The sequence below is a fragment of the Passer domesticus genome, chromosome 5 (assembly GCF_036417665.1).
Source record: "Passer domesticus isolate bPasDom1 chromosome 5, bPasDom1.hap1, whole genome shotgun sequence".
NCBI lineage: Eukaryota > Metazoa > Chordata > Aves > Passeriformes > Passeridae > Passer > Passer domesticus.
This window is the reverse complement of record NC_087478.1, coordinates 67,320,462-67,348,124: the sequence shown is the minus strand read 5'-3', so window position 1 is coordinate 67,348,124 and position 27,663 is coordinate 67,320,462. Positions and strand designations below refer to the sequence as shown.

Below are 27,663 nucleotides of genomic sequence, written 5' to 3'. Positions count from 1 at the left end.
CGTTGCTCCGTGCGTAGGTGACGATGGCGGGTGCTGTGTGTGGGGTGTGTTTGCCTGTTTGAGTCTGTCTTGTCTGTTTGTGCGCCCGCCTCGGTGATGTGGCACGGGCGGGTGTTGTTGTGGGGCTGGTGCCCGTCGGGCACTGCCGTCTCTCCGTGAGGGTGCTCGTGGCCGGTCCTGTGCCCGGTGCCGCTCCGCGGCCGTTCGCGTTCATGGCTGATTCCCGCTGGGCTCTCCTGGCTCGCTGATCCCGCTCAGTGGAGTTCAGTGGAGGTACCTGGAACGCCCACATAGAAACAGAATCACGGAATGGGGTTGGAAAAGACATCTGGAAATGGTCCAGTCCACCCCCGTGCTAAGGCAGGGTCACCTGGAGCAGGTGACACAGAAGCGTGTCCAGGTGGGTCTGGAATTTCCTCAGAGAGGGAGACTCCAGGCCCTCCCTGGGCAGCTGTTCCAGGGCTCTGCCCCCCTCAGTGTACAGAAGTTCTTCCTCAGGCTGAGGTGGAACTTCTTGTGTTTAGTTTGTCCATTGCTCCTTGTCCTGTCACTGGGCAGCAGTGAAAAGAGCCTGTCACCGTCCTGTTGGCATCCGCCTGTGTAATGGTCACTGTGCTGTATTGCTGTGACAGATGTGTCATCATACTGATGCGATGTGCACTAAAAATCTGGAGGGGTTTGGTTTTTGTTTTTTGTTTTTTGTTTTTTTTCTTTTTCTTTTCTTTTTTGGGGTTTTTTAAACTAAGTTTGTAGTTCACTGTTTCTGGTACACATGTAGCCTTGCATTCCTAAAACTTTAGTGTGATTTTTTTAGGTAAACATAATTTAGTATTTTAGGTATAGTGATTCCGGCTTTTCTCTGTGTGTGTATGTATGCCCGCGCATGTATGGTGACCAAGATTTGATCTTTCCATGGTTTTAATCATAAGTTCCTGATACTAAATCAAGGCTGGTTGTAAACCACCAGCTGATGCTCATGTTCCTGCTTGGAAATGAGTAGAAGGGAGTGTTTTGCACGCGGTGTGGGGAAACACAAATGGTCCAATCCCTCCTGAGCCATCACTTCAACTCTGTGTAGTTAGCACCAATTCTTCTAGGTTTAGTAGTTGTTTTCTAAATGCCTCTTGGGTTATGTATGCTTTAATGTATTTAATTGTGGGATATGGCCACACTAAACTTACCTGCTAATAGTTTTTAGGGTGGTTTTTTTTCACTTGAGTGGTACACCTTATTTTTTGTACAGTTGCACATTATGAAAAACAAACTCTAAACTGGACATTTGACCTCCAAGAATCACATTCATTGTAAGAAGAAATAATTTGGTGGGAGATTTTGGAAGCGAATCATTGTGAACTTTTGAAAATTCCCTGTTTGGACTTCAGGGCCAGCTAAAACTATGGAAGTTCTGCAGCTGACTTGATAGGACTCAGTGTTTTGCAGTCACATGATTCTAAAACTTACAAGAAAACAACTATCCACCATTCTTCTAGGAGTATATTATTGGAGAGGATTTGTGTTTTTTTTTTTTTTTTTTTTTTGTTTTTTTTTTTTTTTTGTTTGTTTGTTTGTTTGTTTGTTGGATTTTTTTCCCAGAAATGAGCTATGATATATGAGACTCCTGATTCCTATCAGTGCTTTCTACCTAGTGTGAACATGAAAGTGCCTGGAAAAGCAGGGTACCCTTTCCAGGCCTTGGGGAGGATCTTTTCATTATCTGGTTCCTGCCTTATTTTATATTTTAATACACTGACAGATTTGGCCAAATATTTTTTGTTTGAAATCTGTTAAGTAAATGTGTAATTTAACTGGTAAGTTGTGATTCTTGACTGCTTCTCTTCCAGGTGATGAAAATGAGTAAAAATAGATGCAGAGAGTAATCAGTTACCTATTATTTGATTTAAATATGTGTAATTCAGAGTGTTTTAATTTTTTCCTTTTTTCATTTTGTGAGATTAAAACCAAATCCAATGTTCTTAACATAGAAGAGTTTATTCTCTGGATATTGTTGTTCATAAGATGCTTTCATTACTGAATTCTCTGTCTCTTGCTCCTGCATTACACATCGTTATAAAATCTGGGGAAAGAATAAGCTGCTTGAGTCCATACTGAAATAAGTGGGACAGGAGATCTTTCTCCTTTTTAATGTCTTTATTAAAAAGAATCAGCTGAGGTGGGGAGAAGCCGACGGGTCACGCCCACGCCGCGGCTGCTCCCAGGAGTGGCACGGAGGAGGAGGATGATGATGCAGCTGTGTCCACTGGTCTGCAGACAGAGCTGGGGCTTCTGTCCTCACGGGAGAGTAGGAAATTCTGCTTTTTCGGTCTAACATTCCAGGTCCTCTTTCTAACTAAGATCTTTTCAGGTTAGGGTGAGAAGTAAAAGGATCTTAGAAGATACTGGATTAAGTTCCTCATCCTTGGACGTCACTTAGGTCTCTTAATTCCATGTTGGCTCGTTGTTTTTAGGGGTTTTTTCCTGGAACGTTGCAAAATCTGGTGAAATGCATTCTCATCTGCATACTAGCTCTGATGTCACACCCCACCTGCAACTTGTGGGGTCTGGTGTCACCCCTGGCAAGCATAAGGGGGGACAATGGCTAATCACCAACCACTAACAGGTAATTGAAGAAGAACTCTTAACAATAGGTGGCTGCAACATGCAGGTAACCTTCAATTCAACAGCAACTGGCTCAACTTGTTTAACTCTGCAACCTTAAAAAAATTGATGACTTTTTATTCATAACAATACATTTCTACTATTTTCAGAACTTCATTCCAAAGATTGTTGTCCCAGCTTTCAATAAGAGGTACTGTAGCTGATGAGCTTGATGCCAGACTTGCTGTAAGTAAGTTTGGTAATGCTTTTCATGGCCTGTTTTAAAGGTCTAAAATAAATCAATTCAAAGAATTTTTTAGTACAACTCTCAGCTATGTGTAGAAAATATGGTTCTTTATTGTGTAGGTGTTCAGATGTGCAGGACCTTAAGCTGATATCACAGCACCTGTAACTTTCTTCCTCATGCACTCCTGTACGTGTGTAGGCTCAGTGTGTCACTGTCACACTCTCTAATGAATACCTGCAGCAAGAATTCATTAAAATAAGCTTAAAATTTAGAAATTTAACTCCATAGTAAAATAAAACAATTTACATGGTGTGGAGTTATTTGCCTATGTCAGTATGAAGCCATTGCCCCTTGTCCTGTCACTCCCGGCCCTTGTCAAGAGTCTCTCTCCATCTTTCCTGTGGGTTCCCTTCGGCACTGGAAGGGCACACTGAGGTCACCCCAAAGCCTTCTCTTCTCCAGGCTGAACAATTCCAATTCCTTCAACCTTTCCTCACAGCAGAGCTGCTTTGTCTCCCATCTAAAAAAAAAAAAAAAGCCAAACTAAACCCAAACAAACAAAAAAAATCCCCCCAAACCCAAACAAACAAACAAAAACCAAGCAAACAATCCAACAAAAACCACAAAAAAACCCGAAAAATAAACCCCACCAAAAAACTATGTTGATTGTGACAGACCTTTACAGTCTAAAAGGAACTGCTCTGGCTGGGCTGCACAACCCTCAAGTGCCACTTCACACTCGCTTGTACCAGAATTTGGAGTTCTTTAAAATTCACAGAGCTCAGATTCCTAGCTGGAGGGTTTTGTGCATGCCACATACATACCTTTGGAAAATACACATTTTAGTAGTCTGTAGTATCCGTGATCTTAGAAATCTGAATTCAAAGCAGCCTCTTTCTTCTCCTTTCCTTTGAAAGTATTTCAAAATAGGAAGCTGGATTAAAAGTTCCTTATATTTGGAAGGGTTGTGCCAGTGTTAACACATTATTAATTTAGTTAGCTGCAGAGCTGCTACATTTCTTCAAGTGTTACTTATTCCCAGACTATGGAAAGTGTCACCATAAGCTTTATAAATGTACTTCTTTAATGGTATTTTATTTCAAGCCCATTTTACTGTAATATCTTGGTAGCTGAATTTGGATGTTCTTTTTTAATCTGGCTAATAAATAAGGTCTGACTGACAGCTCTTTTAATTAATTTATTCATTTATTAATACTACATGACTTCTATCTTCTTGCTGATTTTTGGAGTGCTAATATGTATCCTGAAAACCTAGACAGAAAAGCTAACCCTGCTAAGGGCAAGTGGTCTTGAGGTAGTGCATAATTAGGGCAATAATTTGGAAAGCCTGTCTTGGGCTTGAACTTGTTGGATGTGATGCAAACAGGTGTTGTCTGTGGCTCTTATGTTTTAAGAATTGTGTGATATTTCTGTACTTGGGGTGGGTTTCATCTTACTTACCTTTAGATGTTCAAGTCTGAGGAAGTTCCTTTGGTCCCTATGTAATTACTGATTAGAGATAGGCACTCTTGGGCTGTATCTCATCTAACCAGCTGGAGGAATCTATTTTAGATTGAGATGAATCACCCTAGAACTGTTTTATTTCATCTAGCCAAATGTAGGAATCTATTCTGGGGAGAGATGAATCACCCTAGAAATGTCTTCCTTCCTCCAAGAGGGACCAGAATGGTTACTTCAGATGTGGACATCATTATTGGTTTAGATGAATCTCCCTTTTTATGGCTGGTGGAGTTTGGCCATAAAGCTTTTCTAAAAGCTTGTATTTGCTTAGGAATTGCAAACCTTAAAACTGTTGGTTGTGAAAACAGCTCAGGAATGTGGCATGGGATTCGAAAATATTATTGTCAGTAATTGTAAAAATATGGAGTCTCCCAAGCCTTGTTTCTCAATGCATTGCATGGGATTGACACAGAAACTTTGCTGACACAGGAATATGGCTGATTTTGTTTGTCTTTGTATCTCCCCGCAAACAGCAGTTTTGTGTAGCTCCTTGGTGGTTGTTCCCTTCTTTGCAACCCCTTGGGGACTCTAATTATTGTTTCTTTTCCATGTAGAAAAAAACACAAGAATAGGGGATGCTCTTGTTATGAGAAATATGTATTGAGAACATTCCTTAAATATTTTGTTTGTCCAGTTATGAAATACACTAAAATGAGTGTTGAACTAACATTTTTTTTTTATTTCACATACACTTACTGGGAAGCTGCATGCTGAGCATGTCAGGGATCAGTACAGATTTTTAACCTTACATTTTTGTCCAAGATCAGCCACCCATCGTACTGGCATTTAGTTTGTCCCGGGATAGTGTTAAGGATTCAATTTATCACCTAATAATTGTAGTGTAAAAGTTCTTAATAGGTTACTATTACTGGTAATCTGAACATATTTTGTTTTCTCACTTAAGAATAACAAAATGGGTGTTGTTAGTAAAGGTAGAAGAGAGAAGTGCAGTATTCAGAAATTGTTGCTTGGGTGTGAGGGAAAAAACCTAGTTGTTTAATAGTATTGAAGATAAATTGGAAAACCTGTAAAAGAGGCCTTGGATTTTGTTCCTTTAAAGGGAAGTGTTTGGAAAGCAGGCTGGCCATCTGTGTGCAGAGCACTATTTAGGTCAGTGGGTCTGTGCTGTCCTGCTTTGTTCCAGGACGAAAGGATCTGTTGTGCTGAAGGCATTCTGGTCTTGCAACCATGCAGGTTGCTGTTTAGTAAGTACTCTTTTATGAATATTCATCAAGACTGATTATACTTCCGTAGTTCAATCAGGAATTATAGGATGCTGTGACCTGGGCAAATTAAAACTGCTCCTTTTAAATAAACAGTTCCTTTGGATCTGTCAGCATTTTTTGTTTGTTTTGGAATTGTGTTAATAACAGAAATATAAAATGAGACTTGTAGGGAGACCTATCATAAAAATATTTCAGACATCTACCACTATCTTATATAAATACATAAATATTTATAATGTAATTTCTTTTATTATATTTTTAACATCCCTAATTTGAATGTGATGTGTATTTGAAATAACTAGATTTTCTTGCTGTCACAGATGTCCAAATGTTGTCACTTATTTGCCAAGTATTTGTTGATTCTTTGTTTCCACCTCTTTTTTTGAAACTTTGTGTGACTTAATGAGTTGAAGAGCTGTCTAAAATAAAACAGGGGTTGACTTTGTGTTGTTTGGTTTGATAGAGAGAGGATTAGTGGAAGACCAGGCAAGCTGTTGTTGGAGTATTAGCCTATTTTAATTTAGCTCTCCAGAGCTGTATTCCAACACCAAATGAAAACCTATAAGGTAATTTTTCTGGTGTGAGATGTGTTTACATCTAAGAGGGGGGGAAAATATCCTTTGTATCACTGTTTTTGCACATTTCTACATTTTTGCAAATAGCACAGATGCTAAAAAAGAGAGAAGGCTCACAAGAAATTGTCCAGATTTTCTTCTTGCTGGATTTTCAAAGTACTCCTCTTGGATTTTGCTCACATCCTTAAATGACATCTCTTCATCCCTCATGTGGCCTTACTGGCACATGAAGCATAAAGGAGTTCCTGCATTTGCTGAAACAGAGTTAATTCTTTAGGCTCTTTGCCTAAACATCAACTGGGTGATTCTTTGTGATGGCTGCATTGAGACAGAAAAACGGTGTAATAGTGCTCATGTTCCTTGAGACTGTTCTCCTTTCCCAGTAGGTTGCTAGGATTGCCTTGGCTTGTGACTTCTCTTCTGTCCTTCCCAGAAACAACAGTTTTCCTTAAGAGGAGAATTGTGAAGGAAATTTGACAAGCTCTTGAGACTCTTCCAACTTTTATGGCAGAGGTTCTGTGTAATTCTGGATTTTATGTCAGGAATATGATTATAGCAGACTTCCATTTTTTAGATATTCCACTTGATTAAAAAACAGTTCACAATATATTTTTAATTTTCATTTAGTTTGAGCCACTGTATTTTGATCTGCTGACAAATGGCACAGCTGGTGTTTTTGCAGCAGGATGCCTGAGGTGGGGGGAGATTTAAGTGCAAAGGTTGCATGGGGGGAGAGTTGTTCTATATTGCCTTGGTGTGTTGATTGGGTTGGTGAGATCATTGCAGCACTGTGGGAAGGTGGTGCACTCTTTGCTGGACTTGGCTTTAGCACTGCAACCTTGGCTTTTTGTGTCCGAGACACAGAAACCACACACAGACAACTTCTTGTCCCAGTGAGGATGAGAATGGATGCAGAGTGATGCAGCTCTTGCTGGACACTGAGCCTTTATTCTTGCTGCCAGATAAGTTCTCTGTGGATGGGAGCCCATGCGTGGCCTGTGGAGGGCCCAGCCTCATGAATCCAGTCACTAAGGCTGCCACCACCACTTCTTTCAATGCTGCCGTGCCTGACATTCCAAGGAAACGCAAGGGAAGTGATTCTGATAACCAGTAAGTAAATCAGATCTCTGTGTCTCAACCTAAATCTGAGACATTTGTCTGTTGTTTATGCAACATGGTCACTGTCTTTCCTTTTCCTCCTCCTCCATCCTTTCTAATCCTCTTTCCTTTGTTCATTACCATTACATTTACAATGTTTTCCAAAGGTGTTCTTTGACAGTCCCCAATTATTAAAAATAGAAAAAATAATCCTTAAATCCAAGGGATGTACGGAGGATTCTGTAATGCCATTTCCTGGCCTGAAGTGTCTGGATAATGTGCCTCTAATGCTGAAATTTCAATCCTGATTTTTAGGGTTTTTTCTCCTTCTTTGCCTACTAGTAAAAGCAAGTTCTTAAGTTGCTTGAAGTTTCCCAGGCACATACTAGAATTTTACCTTCAAGAACGAGACAAGATTACTGGTTGAATTGTTTCATCTAGAACTGCTGCTTCAGTGACCAGAGCAGCCATTTCCTTAAACATGGAGACAGATCTGTGACCTAAAAATGGGGACTGTCCTCTTGTAGTCCTCATTCTTTTCAAGTGGGTCATACTTGACTGCTGAGTTGACACTGTCAACTGTTGTATCCCGTTCTTTAACTGCCAAACAGATGCCAGTTAACCAAAAAAGTGATGCATTCAAAGTTGTGTAAATCAGGCAGAAGTAAGGGACACAAGGTGCAGGTGTAGTGCACTACAACTATCTCTAAACTAGTGCAGAATATCCATGTTTAAAAAGGTGGGGAATAGGAGACTTGCATGTATTTGTGATTATTAAAGCTCTTCTCTGTAATCACTGCTTCTCCCATATGTAGTCCATTGATCTGCAGTAATTGTACTGTGTGTGTTGATGTAATTTCCAACTTGGAGATTCAAGTGTTATAGTGTGGATAACTAAAAACTCCAGCAATGTTAGTTTCTGGGGGAAAAAAACCAGTCTCCATTCTTTTTCAGTATCACTTGTTGATTTTTACCTGTCCAGTAAAAGTGTTGGTTTCTCGGTAATGTTTCCCTGAAATTTGGATCTCTCTGATTAAAAAAAAAATAAAATATTGTCCAAGTTGAAAAATTAATTGAAAAAGGTCTGGCTAATAAGAAGTAGTAATTAGATTCTAGGACTAATGATCTTACTGAAAATAACCAATCAAGTTGAGTTACTATTAAATTTTTGCTGTGACTTTGGTGTTTTGACTCTATTAAGTCATCTTGTTTTGCTTCAAACTACATTTTACTTACTTTGTGATCTGTTTCTGCAGGGATACAGTTGAAGCTGATGGTGATCCTCAGAAAAGGTACTTTTTATGAATGAATTAATTCCTGTTTTGAGTTCTGTGAACTTGTCACACTTTGCTATTTGCCTAGATGAGCTGTGGGGTTCCTTGAGGAGTGTTTCATCCCAGGGCAGGTATGTGTACAGCACGAGGTGATAAACATTTAGTTAAGGAACAGGATGGACAGGCCCATTCAAAGGTAAGGGTTCCTGATAGTTCTTTCTAGGATTATGCTGTTACCAAACTTGTTAGTATTGAAGTTTAGAATAGGAAGGAGTGGAAAGTTCCAGTTCAATAAGAAGACTTAGGGGGGGCAAAGGTTATATTCTCATATTCTTCCAGGATTGGTGAATGTAAACATTTCTGTTTGTTGTTTTAATCTTTTAAGGTGCATTTAAAATTACAATTATAGTAACTGTTAAAATAATCCTGTTACAAGGTGGCTGTGCAGCATAAGCAAACCCTTTGTGGAATATATGTGCTAGAAGGGTTGTTAATTACATGGTTACTTTGTTGCATTTTCTTTTTGTGTATCTGGATGTCTTACTTGGGTAATATTTGTTTATAAGTAGCCATGCAGTGTTTTTATAGAATAGACTGTTTCACTTGGAAGGGACCTACAATGATCATCTGCTCCAACAGCATGAGCACTTCAGGGCTGACCAAAGGTTAAAGCACATTGTAAAGGACATTGTCCAAATGCCTCTTCAACACTGACAGGCCTGGAGCATTGACCACCTCTCCACGTAGCCTGTTCCAGTGTTTCCCCACCTTCTTGGTACAGAAATGCTTCCTAATGTCCAGTCTAGACTTCCGCTGCACAGCTCTTAAACCCTTCCCTTGTGTCATATCCTTGGATACCTGGGAGAAGAGCTCAGCACCTCTCTGTGCACGTTCCCTCCTCAGGAACCTGCAGAGAGCAGGGAGCAGGCAAGAGCAAGGCTTCAGCCTCCTTTTCTCCAAACTAGGCAAACCAGGAGTCCTTGGCCACTCCCCACAAGACATTCCTTCTATCCCTTTCATCAGCTTTGTTGCCTTTCTCTGAATTCCTTCAGGGACCTTCCCACCTTCACCAAACACCTCACATTTTGGGGCCCAAAAGTGCACACAATATTTAAGGTGAAGGCACACCAGTGCTGAGGACAGCAGGACAATCACCTCTTTGCCCATCTGGTGTTTGATGAGCCCAGGATGTGCTTTGCCCTCTGACTGCCTTGAACTGTCAGCCAGCGCCTCCAGGTCCTTTCTGCAGGGAAGTCTTTGTTACCAAAGTCACTTTTTGGTACATAACTTAAAGGATAGTGTAAAAATCTTTCTTTGGGGTTAAATTGGTTGTTTCTTCATGGATTTTTTCATGGTGCTCATGATGGAAAATGTGACTAAAAAAACTCCTTTTCTGCCTTTAAAACATTTGCTTCTATTTCAGAAGAAATGGGGAAGTATATTTTATAAATTAATTGAGAAAGTAGAGAAAAGTTGGTATTCTTTATTTTTACTGATTGATACCCATTCTGTCCTTTATAGTACCAATTAAATATACACACATGATAGCCACAAAGTGGAATTTCACCTTCTGTTCATGTAGTCAAGGTGGTTTTAATTTAGCTGTTCATATCAGCAACACCACAGCTGTTAGGACAGAGGCTATAAAAATCCATCGAAGCCTGGGACTGATTGCTTGAGCAGCAAATTTGTGCTAGATTTTTTCTCCAAGTGGAGTTCCTGAGGGAGAAGGAAAGTTAATTAATAGGGCACATGCTGCATTGCAGCTGGTCTGGCTCCTCCTTACCTCTTCTCTTATGGTCAGAGAATGTAAGTTATGCTGGAATTCACAGTATATGGATATTTCTGGTAAGTTTATTTTGAAATGGAAGGAAAATATTAGTTATTGCTAACTTGTCTAAATCTGAAACAATTTCAGTGAATGAAAGTCTTGGGGTATTGTGAGTCAATAAAAAACACCTCCTGTGTTTGGGTTTATCAAACTGTCTCAAAGGTTGCTGGGTTCCAGTGAAATCCCAGATTATGCATTGTTAATTTGGCTTCTGGATTCTCACTGGCTTCAGTGCTCAGTTACAGATGGCAGCAGCTTTTGGCACCTTTCCTGAAGCTGTAATCTCCAAGGGTCCTCCTGCTTCTGCCTCCTCATGGGAGACACCTGCCTGCTTGGCCTCTCCTCTTGATCCTCATGGTACCAAGGCCATGAATTCTCACAAAGAGTGGGGAACAGTGTAGTGGTCATAGGAAAAGAGAAGCTCCTTGCCCTTGTTTGAATCATCCTTTATAGCTTCCTGTTGCAGTGTGTTTATTGTGCTGCAGACACTTAGGGCTGTGTTTCATTTACAATTTTATTACTTTATGACTTCCCAGTCATTGCTGTAGGATATGGTAAATAGTTGAGGTGGTTTTTTTTTAAATATAATTTAGGATTGCTTATTTTATGACTTGACAATAAGATACGAGAAATAAAAACATAAATAGATTTTTTTTTTTTGTTTCAAGTTTTATAAGAGAAATTAAATCAAGTCTAGTCTTAAGTTATTTGAGTGTTCCAGTAATGTCGTTGTCTCCAGAATAAAAAAAAGTCTCATAATTATGAATTATCCCTTTAATATGTTCACACAACTGTGAATATTGCCAGTTGTGCTCTGGTCTCTTTCTGTTATGCATCACTTGCTAGGTCAGTTATGGTTCAGAGATTTTGTGGGTTTGCTTTTGCTGGAGCCACAGCAAATCTGTAGCATTTTCTGTCTTCTGGAATTTGTGGGAGGAAAGAAATGCCTAGTATTAAATATGTAATGTAAAACTCTCTATCTTGTTTTTTCTAGGAGTGAAGATGAAGAACATATTAAAGTAAAAGATTTCAGGTACTATTTTTCAATAGAAATACATTTTGCCAGTGAATACTGAGATTCACAATAGTAAAATATGAGTTTATGGATAACATTCATTAAAACTATCAAATATTTAACAGTAAGCTTTTCCTTTTCCTTGTTAAATGTATAGTAATTTTTAAAGCCTCATTGAGGATTTTATTTGCTAATAATTGTAAAAGTTGCTACAGAATATCTCATGTGGTTTAGCAAAAACATGAGGTTGAAGTTTTTAAGGTGAGAATTAAATGCAGTACACCCAAGTATAATAAGGAGCTGATCCTCCATCCATATGATTTTGAGAATTATTTTTTCTGGATTTGTCTGCTCCTGGAGGTATTTAGAATTTATTCCACATAGAAATGGAGTTTTTGTTGTAGAACAAGCTTTTGTGTAGGGAATTATTCAAGTTTGCCACTGAACTTTGAATTCACATAAACTGAAATTCACATAGAGCACTTGCAGGTTGTGTGACCACAGTTCAGCCAAACAAATATTGTAAACTACAGACAAACCACATAGTAAAACCAGAGTTGTGCTGTAAAGTTGATTTAAAAATAAGTCTTTTATATTTCCTGTGAGCAGAGATATCAAACCAGAAATGCATAATCCACTCAGTGTGCTGTCAGAAGTATTATTTATATTTATATTATTTATATAGTATGCTAGCTAGTAATTATGAAGTGTTCCTGTAATTGAAACAAAATTAAAGAAACGAAAGTGTTCCAAGATATATTTACAGTTTCACTTGAAAATTATTTTTTCTTTACAGATTGCTCTATAAAATTGTTGTACATTGCTTTAATGGCTTCGTTGCAGTATTGTTAACTTTTTTCCCTACTTTTTGGTGCCTTAGTTAGAGGGAAAAAGAATCAGTACAAAGGTGTCTGGAGGTTTGCTTATCAGTTATCTCCTTCCAGTATTATTTGTCTCAAGCTTATTGTGGAACCTGCTTTTCTCCCTTTGTCTTTGTGGCTGTGGCAAGCAACAGAAGGCTTTTTCATTCAGTCATCCCCTGATTTTCTGCACCCACCTGTTCATTTTTTTATAATGTCTTATTGACCCTCAGAGATGTGGAAGGCTGTTCCCTTTCCTGGAATGCATGTATCTGTCTTCCTGAGGTTCACAGTTCAAGGAGCATACACAGGATATTACTTGACTCTTCTTACCTGACATAAAGGAAGAGTTAGGTGAACCCATAGGTATGAGCATAACTCAAAAAATTAAATCTAAAAATAGGCTTTTGAGAGAGAAAAGCTGAATGCTTGGCAGAATCACCCAGGATTAATTGTGAGGTGAAGGCTTTTTTTTTTTTTTTAAAGTTAAAATAGTATTCAGGTAGGTCTTTAAAACTGTACTTTGTTCTTTCTCAACAGGCCAGGTGTGGTTAACTTTATTAACTTTAATAGCTTCTGTTGCAGTATGCCTAGAAGGAAAAGTTTTTGGAGATCAATTAACCAAAACTTATTCCTTATTTTGCTTAACTGTACTACTGTGTCTGGCCTCAATCAGAAAGAAAAATCATCTGGGTTTTAATTGAGTGGCTGGCTTGTCTTCTGGCTAAGGAGGAAGAGAGTGAATGAAACTTGCCTTGATCTGCTGGAGGTGTTAGACGGGAGGAGATGGGCTGAAAAGCTGACATACTGCACTAGAAAGAAGTAAAGAAAAGGTCACCTGAGCTGTAAATGCACTTGTGATGTGGAGCCATGTGCCCTAGAAAGTTTTCATCAGAAAACTCCATCTGAGAAGCTCTTTGTGTGGCTGAGTTCTTGACAGGCTTACCAAGAGAAGAAACCTGAGACAGCCTTTGTACCACCTTATCAGGAAAGCTTTCTGAGATACTTCTGGTAAATTACACGAGGCACACCTGTTTTTTTTTTTTTCAGTTTACACTCCGTCTCTTAGAAGCATGTAGAAAAGTAATGTTTATTGCTCTGGGGTTTCTTAAAAGACAGCAGAATGAACACCCTATCTAGGTTACACAGGCCAGGTAGAGGTGGGAGCAGGAATGTCTTTCACCGATTCCCAATGACATCAAGAGTTCTTTGGGGATACACTGAGGTGTCCAAGTCATCACTTGCATGGCAAGAATCACAAGAAGGGGTTAACTTTTAGAGGTCTTCATAACCTCTTGTTCCTGCCAAATATAATCCAATTGCTGCTTGAAATATTTCTTCTCCTCAGTATTTCACATTATTATTTGGACCATTTTGTCTTTGTTGAAGTGAATCCAATTCAATTGTCCAATACAAGTAACATAGGATAAACTGTTTCAGTGCAGTAGTACTGGTGATAGCTCCATTCCCAAGATGAAATGGAATATTATGGGGAAAATCATGTGTTCTACATCACTCTTTAAAAATAATTTTTCTTCTTAGAGAGGCTCACAGTCAAACAGAGAAAAGAAGAAGAGACAAAATGAATAATTTGATAGAGGAATTGTCTGCCATGATACCACAGTGCAATCCCATGGCACGAAAGCTGGACAAACTCACAGTGCTACGGATGGCTGTGCAGCACTTGAAGTCTTTAAAAGGTGAGTTTGGGAAACATCATCCTGTAAATCCTTGTTCCAGTAGGAGTTATTATGTGTATCTTCCAAGATTTTAAATAAATCAAGAGTATTTTATTTTATATTTCCTTACTGTATTTAGTTCCAAGTCTGCTCCTCGTTTAAATGTAATGTGTGTAGCTGTCAGAACTTAATTTTAAATTTTTGCTTACTATAGCAGAAAAAAAGCCACCCTTCAGTGTCTGATATTCTCTGTTTGCTCAGGGCATGCCTTACTGTTGGGTCACTCCTTGATCCTTTTTAGAAAGTACAGGAGTCAAAAGGAAGGTTGCAAGACAGAAAATAGTTTAACAAAATGGTCAATGAGTTGGATTATATTAAAGTCTTAAAAACCCTCACATGGTAGAGAGTAGCAAGAAACAGAAACTTCTGGTAGCCCTGTCAGCTGGCAAGGTTAATCATGGATCTTAGGGAATGCTTTAGTGTGCGGCTCAACCTTGGAAATATTCTTTGCTCTCCTTTTGCTATTGGTAGGTTTTGGGACCTTTTTCCCTCCCCCCGCCCCCAAAAAAAAAGTATATATCCAAATAAACTCTGCAATAGGCAACTTGTATCAGCTGCACAGAATATTTAGGTGTTTTGGCAGCACTGTTTCAGAATAATAATTTGGTCAACTCTAAGCAAAGATCAAAGACCCTCTGCATTGCAAAACCCACTGATTGTGAATAAGCAGATATAATGGGAACCCAGTTAGTTTTGCGTCAAAGAAGGGTAGAAAATTAATTAAGTTGCTACCTTGACAGTAATAGAATCATAGAAATGGCTCGAGGTAAAGGGTTTTGAGGGTTTTCTAAAGGACTGAGAGTTCTGCATGAAGAAATAATGTGAGCCAACAGGAAATAATGTAAACCAGTGGGACAGTAACTGCACTTGCAGTTTAAACAAGAAATCTTCAGCTCAACCATTTGTATTTTAACAACAGGATGTGAAAACTGGACTTCACCCTGCACAGTTGTATTTACCTCAAAACAAATGGTTTAAGAGAATACAATATACTATGTGGAGTTATAGTGCATGATTAAATTGGCTGAAATGTTCAACTGTTCCAAAAAATGTAACAAGAAAAAAACCCCTTATGGGATAAAAGTGTAATAACAAAAATTATTTTACAGAGTACTTGCCATGGTGCTAGAACAGTACATGCCCTGAGTCAGTCTCATTATATTTGTGAGACATTTGATTTAACTACAATAGTCTGTTTTTTGATTGTTGGCTTTATAGTATTAATGAAGCATTATTAATGCCAAAAGATAATTGATAATATGAATTATTCTATTTTAGGAAAGAGAATTTAATTAAGAGGTCTGAAATATACCTATTAAATGTTTCTAGAAAACTCAGTTCTCCTAATACCATTTCTCTTGCAGTACATTAATGATATATGAACAGAAGTTTGCTTGGTTTGTGTTAATAAAGGGCAAGAAAAAAAACGCTTATGTGTCTGGTTTTATTACCAGTTGTTATGTTTGAGATTTGTTTTAATTTTATTTTTAGAATTTGTAGAACCTTGAATTATTTTTAAAATTCAGCTGTTAAGGTCACAGACAAAAATTCTGAAAGACATAACAAGTATAGCTCCACTAAAAGTGAACTTCAAATGTAACTTTTGACATGATCTCTGTGAATCATCCATTTTCCAGGTTCCAGTAGCTGCTACTCAGAAGTCCGGTATAAACCTTCATTTTTGAAGGATGATGAACTGCGACAGTTAATCCTTAGGGTAAGTGGAAGGAAACTCTCAGATAAATCATGTCCTTGTTAAAGCTTGAGTTTTTAGTGGGCCAGTGCTTTTTCTCCCATCATTTCCTTTAGGCAGGTTTTTGCTGTACTGATCTCTAAACTCTGTGCACTACCCAGTCTTTCATGAAGGTGTGCAGAGATCGTTTGGGAGCATGGCAGGCAGCAGACCTGTAAGGGACAGACTGTATACAGTCTGCCTGTTTAATACATCCATTCTAAAAGTCTTCATGCAACTGCAGAGAATGCTGCCAATTATGCAGGAAAATCCTCGCAGTTGTTGGCTATCCTTCATGGACATTTTTAAAGATGTACTTCACAAAAGATGCAGAAAATACCTGGAATAAAATCTTCCCTCTTGTTTGCATACTTCATCATAAACCCACACACCTCGTTCACAGCTAGGTTTGTGGTTTTTTTCCTTTGCTGCAATAATGCTTTGCCAAGATCTGTGAATGGCAAAAGCCCAGCTACAAAACAGCTTCTTTTGGGAGCCAAAGATGTGTTTGGTCCTTGCAATCTTAATTGCTTTTTTTTTTTTTTTTTTAATAGAATCACAGAATGGACTGAGTTGGAAAGGACCTTAAAGTTCATCTCATTCCACCCCCTGCCATGGGCAAAGACACCTTCCACTATCTCTGGTTGCTCAGATCCCATCCAACCTGGCCTTGAACACTTTCAGGGTTAGGGCAGCCACAGCTTTTCTGGGCAGCCTGTGCCAGGGACTCAGTACCCTCACAGGGAGCAATTTCTTCCTAATATCTGATCCAAATACACCCTCTGTCAGTGTGGAGCCATTTCCTCTTGCCCCTCTCCAGCTTTCTTGTATTTAATTTTAAAAATCAGGTTTAAAAGTGTGCTTCCTTGTAGTCATTAATATTCATCGTTAATTTTAATTTGTGTTTTTAAAGACAGTATCTTTATATTTTCAGGCTGCAGATGGATTCCTGTTTGTGGTTGGATGCAACAGAGGAAAAATTCTGTTTGTCTCTGAATCAGTTTGCAAAATACTTAATTATGATCAGGTAGTTATTGTTGTTTCTTGGATGCTTTTACCTTGCATTTTCTTAGGCGTTTTAAAACTCTTATCTTTTATTCTATATTGCATCAACCAATCCTTGTGTATAATTTCTTGGAATTTCTTTGATTTAACCTTATTCAGAGTAAAGCTGAATAACCTGTAAGAAAATATGTGCAAGTACATCAGTGTTCCCAGCCTGAGGAACAGCACCAGATTTCAGCTGATCATCCTTAAGAAAAACTGCCAGTCTGAGAGGAAGGGATAATTTGAAGATTTCTTAATTTCTGTGTGCAAGAGATTTTCTTTCACATAGTGAAGTGATATTGGGGGTTTTTTTAGGCCAAGGAAAATGAGTAGTGTAGCAGTGGAAGTTAATTAAAGCTTTTCTTGGTGATGCCTTTATGCTCAGATAAACCATGTAGCACATCATCAACAAAAACTGTCCGAGTGTGTACCCTTAACCTGAAACAAACTGAATGGGAGCCAGCATAGCCTGTAGAACATAGGAAATTGGCAAAAGAGAAGTATCTTCCATTAGTTGGTGTTTAACATGATGGGCAATTACCACAAATAATCAAGGGATGATGACTTGTTCTTGTATCACTGACTTCTGTTTCACAGAGGCTAAAACAGCTAGTGCTGCCATCTGTCTACTTTTGTAGCTTTGAAACTATTTGTGCTATCTTTGTTTTCTTTATAAATGTACAGATAACCCATCTGGACTCTTTCATAGATTTATTTTTATCTTCTTTTTTTTTTTAAGTGCAAAACTATCTTTTTTAATTAAAGTGAAATGAATAATCCTAGGGGAATAAGCATAAAGCAGAGGAGGTTTTTTTTAACTTCTACTGTTGTTTTTAAACTGATTTTGTTCAAGAACTGAAAGTGCCTTTCTGGAGTCACTCATGTTAGACATACCTACCTCCAAGACACTTAAGATCTCCTCTATTCCAGACAAGGAGATTCAGAGGACATGACTGATTTTAATAAAACCCATGGATTTGTTAGCTTGTTTGGGAGTTGTTCTAGGTTCTGAATTCCATGCTGCAGCTTTATCTGGTTTGTTCCACCTGTATGTTTTAGCAAGGCTGCTGTTAGGCTCAGCAGCACTCAGCATTTTCCTATTGCGTTAGGATTAAATGGGAACTGGGAAAAGGCAGGAGACTGGGTGTTTATGCTGAGTTTGAGTCTCGAGTAGAGCTTGTCAACACAGCTCCTTTATGTCCTTTGATTTGGTTGCTGTGCTGAAGGTAAGCAGTGGAAAACCCAAACTCTCCCACTTCTGTGAGAATTTCTTCCTGTTCCAAAAGAAAGTGTTGCAGCAGGTCAGTTACTTGGGATGGATAGAGAGAGCAGGTAGAAGGCATCCCAGTTGGAGACATCCCTGAAAATATTCTCTGCTAAGGAATGCTGTGGTGAGCTGAGCCCTGCTTCCAGCCTGCTTCTGGCTCTGTGGTGTCCAACCAAATTAGACCTCAGAGTCATTAGATAGTTGAATATTTCATCCTCCTTTCTATTTCTTCCCTCCTTCCCTGATAATTTGAGAGTGGAATTACTTTGTGCATAACCATCTTTGGCTAGGACCAGGAATTGCATTATTAACATAAATAAAGCATTTGATTGTACAGAACTTGTTTGATCTCCCACTAAATCTGCTGTTTTTCAAAGGGAAGGAACAAACTATGTTTTTACTACCCATTTAAATAAAAATTATATTAAACAATGACAAATGAAATGTAAAACAAAATATTGATGTTTGGAGTAACTTGTGGTATTGACTTTTTTTTTTTTTTGGTAGTGGTGTAGACAGTAGTTTTCCTGAGACAATAATGTGTGGGGTCCTGTTCCAAAATAGTGTGGTTCTCATCTCTTTTGGGTTTTGTTGTTTTTTTTTGTTTTGTTTGGTTTTTTTTTTTTTTAATAGGCCAGTTTAATTGGACAAAGTTTATTTGATTACTTACATCCAAAAGATGTTGCAAAAGTTAAGGAGCAACTTTCTTCATCGGACGTCTCGCCTAGGGAGAAGCTTGTAGATGGCAAAAGTAAGTCAGAACTGGATGTGTTCAGATTTTTTCAAGAGATGTTCATTAATCTAATTATTAGTCAGGATTATTCAGGGGTTTGTATGGATGTGTGGATGAACAAACGTGAGGTATTTCTACAAAGCAAACATTTGAATGCATATCTGCTGCTTAAAATGCATTAGAGTTGAAAAGCTAGCCCAGAAGAGACTTGATTTTAGATCATAAGAGTTACAGAAATTCTGTTAAATTACTGCAATCACTGTTAAGCATTTACCAAGATGTGGTCTGACATTCTTCCTTCCAGCATACTACTTTTTTTTCTTGTATTTGCTAGGTCTTGTCAATACAAAAGACCTGATGTAGTCGAACATGGGATAAAATACTTCAATATCAAGAATCACTGTCTTCTCTGAAAATGCCAAGTGTCAATCCAAATGTAACCAAACCTTCTTTAGTTTACAGTTGTTTCTAATAAGGAAAGCATTGTGTACTATGCAGCCTGTTTTGTGTACTATGCAGCTAATGCCTATTATATAGCTGGCTTTTACAAGCATCTTTGCAGTTCTTCCTTGTACCATATACAAGGTGAAAGTTATAAAGCATCTGTAGTAAAATTGTATTAAGAATATCAAGTAGGGTTTAAAAATAGTTTAGTAGTTCTTTCTAATTTTGGAATATCTGTCAATCATGTTTTCTTTGCCCTATTTAAACTATTAGACTTTTTTAATTGTAAGTACAAAATTTAGGCAGCTAAACAGTAAGGACAGTGTACTGGGAGAATGCAGAAAGCACCTTGTTTTCTGTAGTTTTATTGCTTGGTTTTGGTTGTTTTTAACTACTTTACTAAATCTTTATAAGCTGGCTTGCAAGTACACACAGATTTCCAAGCTGGACCAGCTCGGCTGAACTCTGGTGCTCGACGTTCCTTCTTCTGTCGCATAAAGTGTAGCAGGACCACAGTCAAAGAGGAGAAGGAGTGTTTGCCCAACCCAAAGAAGAAAGGTATTCAGAGAGTGGAGATTAAGTGGGGGCTTTCTCTCTTGAAACTTCTTTAAATTCCAAATCACTAATGGCTTTCTAGTTCCTACTGATCTCAGGAAGTACATGTAGAGCAGTGTAAATGTGAACCAGGGACACCTTTTGAAAAACAGTCTAATTGTTCTCTTTCTCCTCCTGGTGCCCTCCTGGAAAGAGGGAGGAGGAGGAACTTGAGGTACAGTGGCTGTATAGGAGCATGTGGTCTGTTGTGGTCAAATTTGAGAAGTCTCAGGGAAATATTTGAAAGAACTGGAGCAGATCAGAAGAATGAAACTAAATAACTTATGTCTTGAAGATAACTGAGTGAATAAAGCCTGCAAACTCTACTATTTTGAAGGGAAAAAAGCAAGTAAACCAACTTTTTTTTCTGATTTACTTTTTGTGTTGTGTGTATTTAAAAGTATTTAAAAGCATTTTCCTTTTTTCCTCCTTTTCATGGTAAAGTTAATTTATCAGTGTAATTCCATTAATTTTCCCAGTAATTTCACTTTAGTTCATATTTTGGTATGCCCATAGAGCAGTATAATCTTGTCAAGTTTCCAGTGAAAATTTATATTTCAATTTTAAAATGCAATTTCCAGCTTTTGTTTTAATAACTTAGTATTGATTTTTGCAAAGGTGTGCTGAAATTGTTTGATCCTGAAAAAATCCTCCAAGTTCTGTTTTTCAATGTAACCTGTTACTGTTGAGATACACCACAAATTTTAAGAGGCCCGTGATTGTAAGTAAACAGAATTTGATATCCCTTGATGTGTCAGATAACTCAGTGAGCTAAGAATTTGCCTTCTGTAAGTGCTTCTTGGAAAAGAAGTTTTGAGGGAAGGCACCTGAGCAACTGTGACAGAATCATAGTGGGATAACTCAGTTTCTCATTTTGCAGAGTTGATCTGTGTTTTTTGTAATAGAGAGGAAAATCAAAGCTATGGAAAGCATCCTGTTCAGCATAGAGGTGTCAAGAATGCTTTGGCATTTTTTTGGAAAGACATCTACTCTAGGACATATACTGTCAAACCTTGATGCTTATGAGGGTGTTTGCATGTTATTTAGAGAGCAAATAGGGATGATTGACAGTGTATGCTGGAATTTTAAGATAGTTAAAATATTTGTATTCCCATAAAACTTCAGAAACCTGAGATACATAGAAAATAAGCTGATTCTTTCTTTAACTGCAGTATGCTTATGTTCAGGTCATTCTGCTCACCAAAGGTAAATTGATTTGGAAGCTACAGTGTGCCTCAGGTTAATTTTAATTCACAATCCATATAAAACCAGAGTGATTTGTGGGTTATTGTTTGTTTTCTGTCTAACTTGTGCTTGAACTGCCAACACCCATAACTCATCTTCCTAAATCTTACATAGGGTTAGAAGTTCTCTCTGCAGGTAAACCCAAATTGAATAGAACAAAATGAATTGAAAAATTCTCTGTAAAATGATCTTTGGCTTGGTACAGTTGGTGTAGGTAAGCGTGAAATATAGTTGCTGGTCTCACGGCCAACATAATAAGTAGTTTGGTTTACTCTTTGAACAATAACTACTTCTTATTTAATTTCTTTCTATTAGATCACAGAAAATACTGCACCATTCACTGTACTGGGTATTTGAAGAACTGGCCTCCTAATGAGGTGGGAGTAGAAGAGGAAAATGATGTAGAAAAGGACAGTAGTAACTTTAACTGTCTTGTTGCGATTGGGAGGTTACACCCTTATATTGTTCCACAAAAGAGTGGAGAGATAAAAGTCAAAGCAACAGAATTTGTTACACGATTTGCCATGGATGGAAAATTTGTTTATGTAGATCAGCGGTAAGCATTTTGTTCTTTACTGAAGAGAAATGACACAACTGCTTCCATTTTCCGATCCTCTGTCAAAACTGTAATTTCTCCAGCAGCGTAGAAGTTCTAATTCGAATTCTCAATTTTTGAGAATTTTTCTAAATTATCAAAAATTCTAATTTTCAGAATGTTTTTCTGCTCTGCACAAGAAGCAGATAATTCTTAAACTATGTGTATTTGGGCTTTGTTTTTTTGTCAAATAATACATAATGTATAGAAGTGTATTGTCCTATAGAAAATTGACTCATTTATTCATAAAGAAAAATCTCAAGTTAGAGCTTCATAGCTCTGCACAAGACTGAAGTAATAAACATTTAACCAGAAGTTATTACTTCTGAGAGTCTTACCATTTGTAACAAATACATTCTATCTAAATGAGGTACCAAATCTTATTTGGTATCTTATTTTATCAGAAATGAGAACTAAGTTCCCATTTTCTGTACTTTCTGAAACAGACCTTTATTTGTTGTAGAGATCTAATTACCACTTTGCATTTGGAAATTCCTTTGAGTGGAAGAGCAAAATTCAACTGCTGAGTTTTTTATTGACTCTTATGTGTGACCAGTACTGTGACTGGCTAAGGGAGAGCCACTAAACAGAAGTATTTTGTGTGTACATGTTTAAACATTTACTTTACTTTCGAATTGTCATTCATTGCAAAGGGATAATTTGCTGTGAAAAATATTTCCTGTTGTTTTAGAGCTGTACTAATGCTGTATTTTCCCCCAAACATGAACACAGGCATCTGTTTGTTTAAATATTAATGTTCTGCTTTATCTGACACTGCAGAAAACAGCTTTGAGTCCGCTGTAGTTCACGTTTCTATTTCTAACAGCGCAACAGCAATTTTAGGGTATCTGCCACAAGAGCTTCTAGGAACTTCTTGTTATGAGTACTGCCATCAAGATGATCACAATCACCTAGCTGAAAAACACAAAGAAGGTACAAAATAGTTGGTCCTCCCAGACTACTTAACCCTATGTGTAACTGCAAGTGAGAACACTGCAAAACCCAAACTACCCAACCTCAGCACTGCCCTTTGTGATGTCTGTGTTAAGACAAGCCTGTGTAGGGCTTGTAATAAAACCAGGGAGAAACTTGTGTTGTCTTGGCTCCTGGTGCAGGGCCTTAATTGTGGAGGAATAATGTCAGCACCTCTGTCAAACCCTCTACTTCCATTCTTTGTAAGGAAGGGGAGGAATCCTGAAGAGCAGATGTGTATCATAACAATTAAAGACATGAGTTAAAGTTCACCAAGTCATGAGTCTCCTAGTGTTTTGCAGGCACTTAGTACTTGCTTATTAATGTAAGATTTATGGCCCTGCTGAAACGATATAATTTGATTTTAGAACAGATCCCAGGTTGTTCTGGTATGTTTATTCTATGTCTGGCCAACAGAAACATTTTGATTTTATGATGCTATAAAATAGATTTATTATTTCTAACTTTACCTTTCTAAGCTTAAATATGGTGATTATAACTTTCCTTTTCTTATCTAGTGTTGCAGAACAAAGAAAAAGTATTTACAAATTCCTACAAATTTAGAGCAAAAGATGGGACTTTTGTTACTTTAAAGAGTCAGTGGTTCAGTTTCATGAATCCTTGGACCAAAGAGCTGGAGTACATTGTATCAAACAACACTGTGGTACTGTAAGTAATTTATATGACTCTCCATTTATTTTTTGTCATAATTACAGTTAGCACTAAAATAACCTGCCTAGAAAGCAGAACAAGACTAGAAAACATCAAGCTTGCACAAAAAGGGACTGAACAAGCTGGACAAACATATTTTCGGCATTTACCAGCTATTTTTGTTTCAGGCCTAAGTTGTGGATTTGATTCTGAAAACTATGCTGTTTCCCAGTAGGAAAAAAAAGAGATGAAAGGGTTTCTTGTTAAAGGAAGAAGGGAAAGATCTTTAAGAGAAGTAAATTTGAATAAATGGAACTGTCAAGTTAATTCTGCTTTTCCTTCTGGTCTTTACAACTCTCTGTGTGTCAGGTGACCCAGTTCCAACCCCCAGGTGTCAGAACGTGGAGAAGCACAATTGATAGATGGTGGAAATGCAAGGCAGGACAGAAAGATCCTCTTCAAATTGATTGCAAGGGTGGAGCCTGGGGGACAGTAAATGTGTGTGTTTAATTCTTTTTATTTGTAGTTCTATTTCATTCTCTGCACCTTGCAATGGAGCTGTAATTGGGATTGTTCCAGTGCTACTGAAGGTCTTTGCCAATGATTAGGGTTTTCAGTGGGGACAGAGGGGATTTTATTTCCATTAAACAAGGTTGTTGAGGGAGCCTTTTGCCTATTCTGTATCTGGTTCATGCCTTAGGTCAACATCACCCACCTCTTTTGCCTATGTCCTTTTTCCCCAAGAAAACAGCGAAGAGCAGTTCGGACAGTGTGTGCTGGCCAGTAGCCCAAGGACACTTTTTTGCCTGCCCTGGAGATGCGGGTATTTGCAGCTGTCTGCAGGAGGGAAGGAGGGCAGCAGCTGCTGACACGAGGCAGCCTCTGACCTGTCCTTGTTCCTGGTTGCCTGATTTCCCTCCTAACACTGAAAATGACAGCCCTATTCTCTTGTCATGAAACACAGACAATCCTACTAGCTTTGTTTTTAAATTGGAAAGTAAGTAGAAATCAGTATTTCACCCACTGCTCAGAAACATTACAAAGAATTGAACGTGGAAGTATGTAAGGAATATCTTATATTTCCCTAGTTTGAGGATGTTAGCTTTGGTTCTGTGTATTCTTGAAATTAAACATAAATATAAGCTAGATTTTGCTCTTGGGGGAAAAATTGCTGACTTTTTGTGGCTTGTTCGGGATTTTTAAAATTTCTTTACATCTTAGAGGTCATAAGGAATCAGCTGAAGAAGAGGTCCTCTACAGTTCCCAACCTGCAGAAGGCAAGTGTGACTTCTTACAGATATCACAGCTGCGTCTCCTGATCAGTCAATTTAAATTTATCCAGTCCAGAGTTTTTTTTTATTCTAGGTTGCATGCAAAGAAGGATTAATTTTTTTTTTAAAGCTACTTCTTTTTCACTGTCTAGTTACTTTCAGAGTCCCAATTGACATAATTCACAGAACTCTAAGAAGTGCATATAACCTACTTTTAATTTCCTGCAGCTTCTGCTAGAGCTGGGTATTTGGTTAGTAGGATATTGTGCTTTGTCACAGACCATATTTTGCCCAGTTTTTGGAATAGATGCAACTGTGCTGAGTTTGCCTATAAAATACAGGGGAATACTGATACAGAACATATTTTGTTATTATTTTTCTGCTATGCAGAGTTTCTGGTTTCTGCATGCCGTTCCACCATCTTGCTGTCAAGGCTTTATATTTGCTTTTCAAAATGTTCTTCCAATAACTGATTTCAGCTGGTGAGAAATCCAAGACTTTTTTTAAACTCATGTTCTTTGTCTGTGAGAGACACTGGGGATGGCAATGATTAAATATATTTCACTACTGGAAAACAACAATTTTCACAAACAGATTATTCACTTTATATTGCAACACCCTCTGCCATGAATCAGTATTTAAAGGAGTATAATTTCTGAATACATATATGAAAATATATACTTGTATATTTATATTTAGAACAAATGCTACTTTAAAATGAATCCTTTGCTCTGCAATGAAAGTGCTCTTGGTTTAAGGTTTTGTTTGGGCTTTGTTTTTTTTGTCTACAGATGCTGTAAAACAGTCTTTAGTAAGTGTACCTGGAATGTCCTCTGGAACAGTTCTTGGTGCTGGAAGTATAGGAACTGAAATTGCAAATGAAATATTAGAATTACAAAGGTAATAAATGCATAATACCATCATTACGCTTTTAAGTGAAGATAGGCATGAGGAATATATGATTATGTGAGGGTTGCTCCAATTTCACTTTTATTGTATTATATGTATAACATTTTTTTAGGTTGAGCAATAGCGTTATGAGGTACCATTATAATTATGTCAGTCTCATGCCTGGCAGAGCACATGATTGTGCTGGTGATTCAACAGAGGAAGAAAACTGTGCTCAAGAAATAGAATTGTACCTATGGTATTTTCTGATCTCTTCTCTGTTTTCTGCTACCAAAACTTGGAGCAGGATAATTTAGCATCTTTAGAAGAATTTAAGACATTATTGTTTTGAATTATCCGACTCATGCTTTGTCACTGGGGAGGTCTGGTGGATTCTGCACCACACAGTCTGGTTTTCAGTGTTTGCTTAATGTGACCTGGTAAATCAACTAAACACATGCAATTTTAGGTTGCATTCTTCACCCTCTGGAGAATTAAATCCATCACATCTCCTCAGAAAGTCACCTTCTCCAGCTTTAAATATGAACTGCAGCGATGTGAGTACACTCCGGCCTATAAAAATCTAAAATGAAAAGGTTAATGTCAGCTCAAAACCTGTGTTTGAGCCAGATTGTCCTGATTTGTTTTTTGTGAATGTGTACTTTTAATCTTAATGGTTTTGAAGAGACTCTAAAAAAAAATCTGTGCTGTTTTGAAATGTTTAAAATTGTGACTTTGAAGGTATTTCATTACTCTTCTAAAAATGGGTAATTATGCTAATATAATGGTAAATCTACTAGTGCTTGTAACACCATAAACTATAACTAACATAGTTATATAAATAACATAGTTATTGCCCATAGCTATGGAATAATTAACATATCTTCTTACCTAAATATGTTGTATGTTTTGTACTGGACGTGGCATGAACAAACTTCTCCAACAGCTCTTTGAATGCAAATTTCTTTCCTGTTAGAAACAGTTTATCTTTCCATTGCATTTCTCATTTCTTATGAAAAACGCCCACTATTCTGGTCCAGGAGCTGCTTTGACTTCCCCCTTTTTTTATTATATGTTCTCCCCTGTGTTACCACAGATCTTTCTCCTGAAGAGTTGTTTGACTTATTTATGCTGAACTCTCTAAATCATGTAATGTCTCATCATAAGGACAATTTCATCATATTCATTGAAGATTTTTCTTGATTCTGGGCCTTGGTATCCCATTTGTTCCTAAAATACTTTTGGAAAGCATTTCACGTTTATTAATTTTCTGGTAGAATATACACAAGTCAGACAATCCTAGGAATCTCTCCTGCTAAATTACATGTATGTGTTAAATAAAACAACTATCAAGGATAAAATTATCTTTTTTGGGTTAGCATGACTTCCATCTCTATTGCTATGATAAATATAGTTTAATGCATATAGAACCTAGGAGGTATGAGGGCTTTTTTAATCTCTTAACTGGAATGTTTTGACAGTGACAAACATCAGGTCACTGGGAATTTGTAGTTTATGGTAGTAGATGTGAAAGTGCAAATCAGTATGTTTGGTAGTGGATTTATTTACTAAACACTGAGTTGACCCTCAAGCAGTGCCATCACTATGAAGTACCTTTGACAGCTGTGTAAGTCACAGCTTTTATTTAAGCCAGGTCCAGTGCTATATGAACTCATAAAATATTTGCTTCTAAATGCAAAATATCTGCCTGATGAGGTATATTTTTCACTTTCTCTTTTCAGTTCTTAATAATTTGACAGGAATCTATGATGTTTCTCTAATATAATATTTGTGACTGAATTTAGGATCTAATTCTGTCCTTTCTACCAATTCTGCTCTTTCAGGTGCCAAATAAAGAGTTGATTCAGTTATGTCCTTCAGAAACAGAAGCTCTAGAGAATTCAGAGCAAACCCAGGGTGCTATTCCATTGCCCAGTAATGAACCTCTCCTCAGTAAGATTTATTTCTCTTGGGGATATTCTGGGGGTTGCAGGGGCTGATATTTCTGATCACTGGTGTCATTTCTGAGTGCACCACTTTACAACCATGTATAAATTGTAAAGAGATGTGGCTGGCTGAAGATGAGAGCACTCTGAAAACAGATGTGTTACTGCTGCAAGGCAAACAGCAAAATTTGGTAAGTGAGGCAATCTCATGACAAAAAACAATATCTGTAACTGAAGTTTACCATTGCATTCTTAAACATTTCATGAGGCACCTTACTGTTCTCTCTCCAGGACAGA

General features: G+C 37.7%; 1 protein-coding gene across 3 annotated transcripts in view; it reads left to right on the top strand.

The window, feature by feature from the left end:
• Positions 1 to 27,663, top strand: part of BMAL2 (basic helix-loop-helix ARNT like 2) — a 31,226-nt gene that overhangs the window by 280 nt on the left and 3,283 nt on the right. The window contains exons 1-16 of one of the 3 annotated variants that reach the window (XM_064420725.1): positions 5,549 to 5,568; positions 7,127 to 7,274; positions 8,519 to 8,554; positions 11,362 to 11,400; positions 13,785 to 13,942; positions 15,619 to 15,698; positions 16,648 to 16,740; positions 18,661 to 18,778; positions 19,619 to 19,762; positions 21,359 to 21,599; positions 22,465 to 22,571; positions 23,129 to 23,279; positions 24,483 to 24,538; positions 25,324 to 25,432; positions 25,890 to 25,977; positions 27,265 to 27,373. In XM_064420725.1, the coding sequence (XP_064276795.1) occupies positions 7,180 to 7,274; positions 8,519 to 8,554; positions 11,362 to 11,400; positions 13,785 to 13,942; positions 15,619 to 15,698; positions 16,648 to 16,740; positions 18,661 to 18,778; positions 19,619 to 19,762; positions 21,359 to 21,599; positions 22,465 to 22,571; positions 23,129 to 23,279; positions 24,483 to 24,538; positions 25,324 to 25,432; positions 25,890 to 25,977; positions 27,265 to 27,373 (1,624 nt within the window). In that variant the 5' untranslated portion in view covers positions 5,549 to 5,568; positions 7,127 to 7,179. Of the gene's footprint in view, positions 1 to 5,548; positions 5,569 to 7,126; positions 7,275 to 8,518; positions 8,555 to 11,361; positions 11,401 to 13,784; positions 13,943 to 15,618; positions 15,699 to 16,647; positions 16,741 to 18,660; positions 18,779 to 19,618; positions 19,763 to 21,358; positions 21,600 to 22,464; positions 22,572 to 23,128; positions 23,280 to 24,482; positions 24,539 to 25,323; positions 25,433 to 25,889; positions 25,978 to 27,264; positions 27,374 to 27,663 lie in introns of those variants that run through there. The other 2 variants (XM_064420724.1, XM_064420723.1) reach the window with 2 other exon arrangements.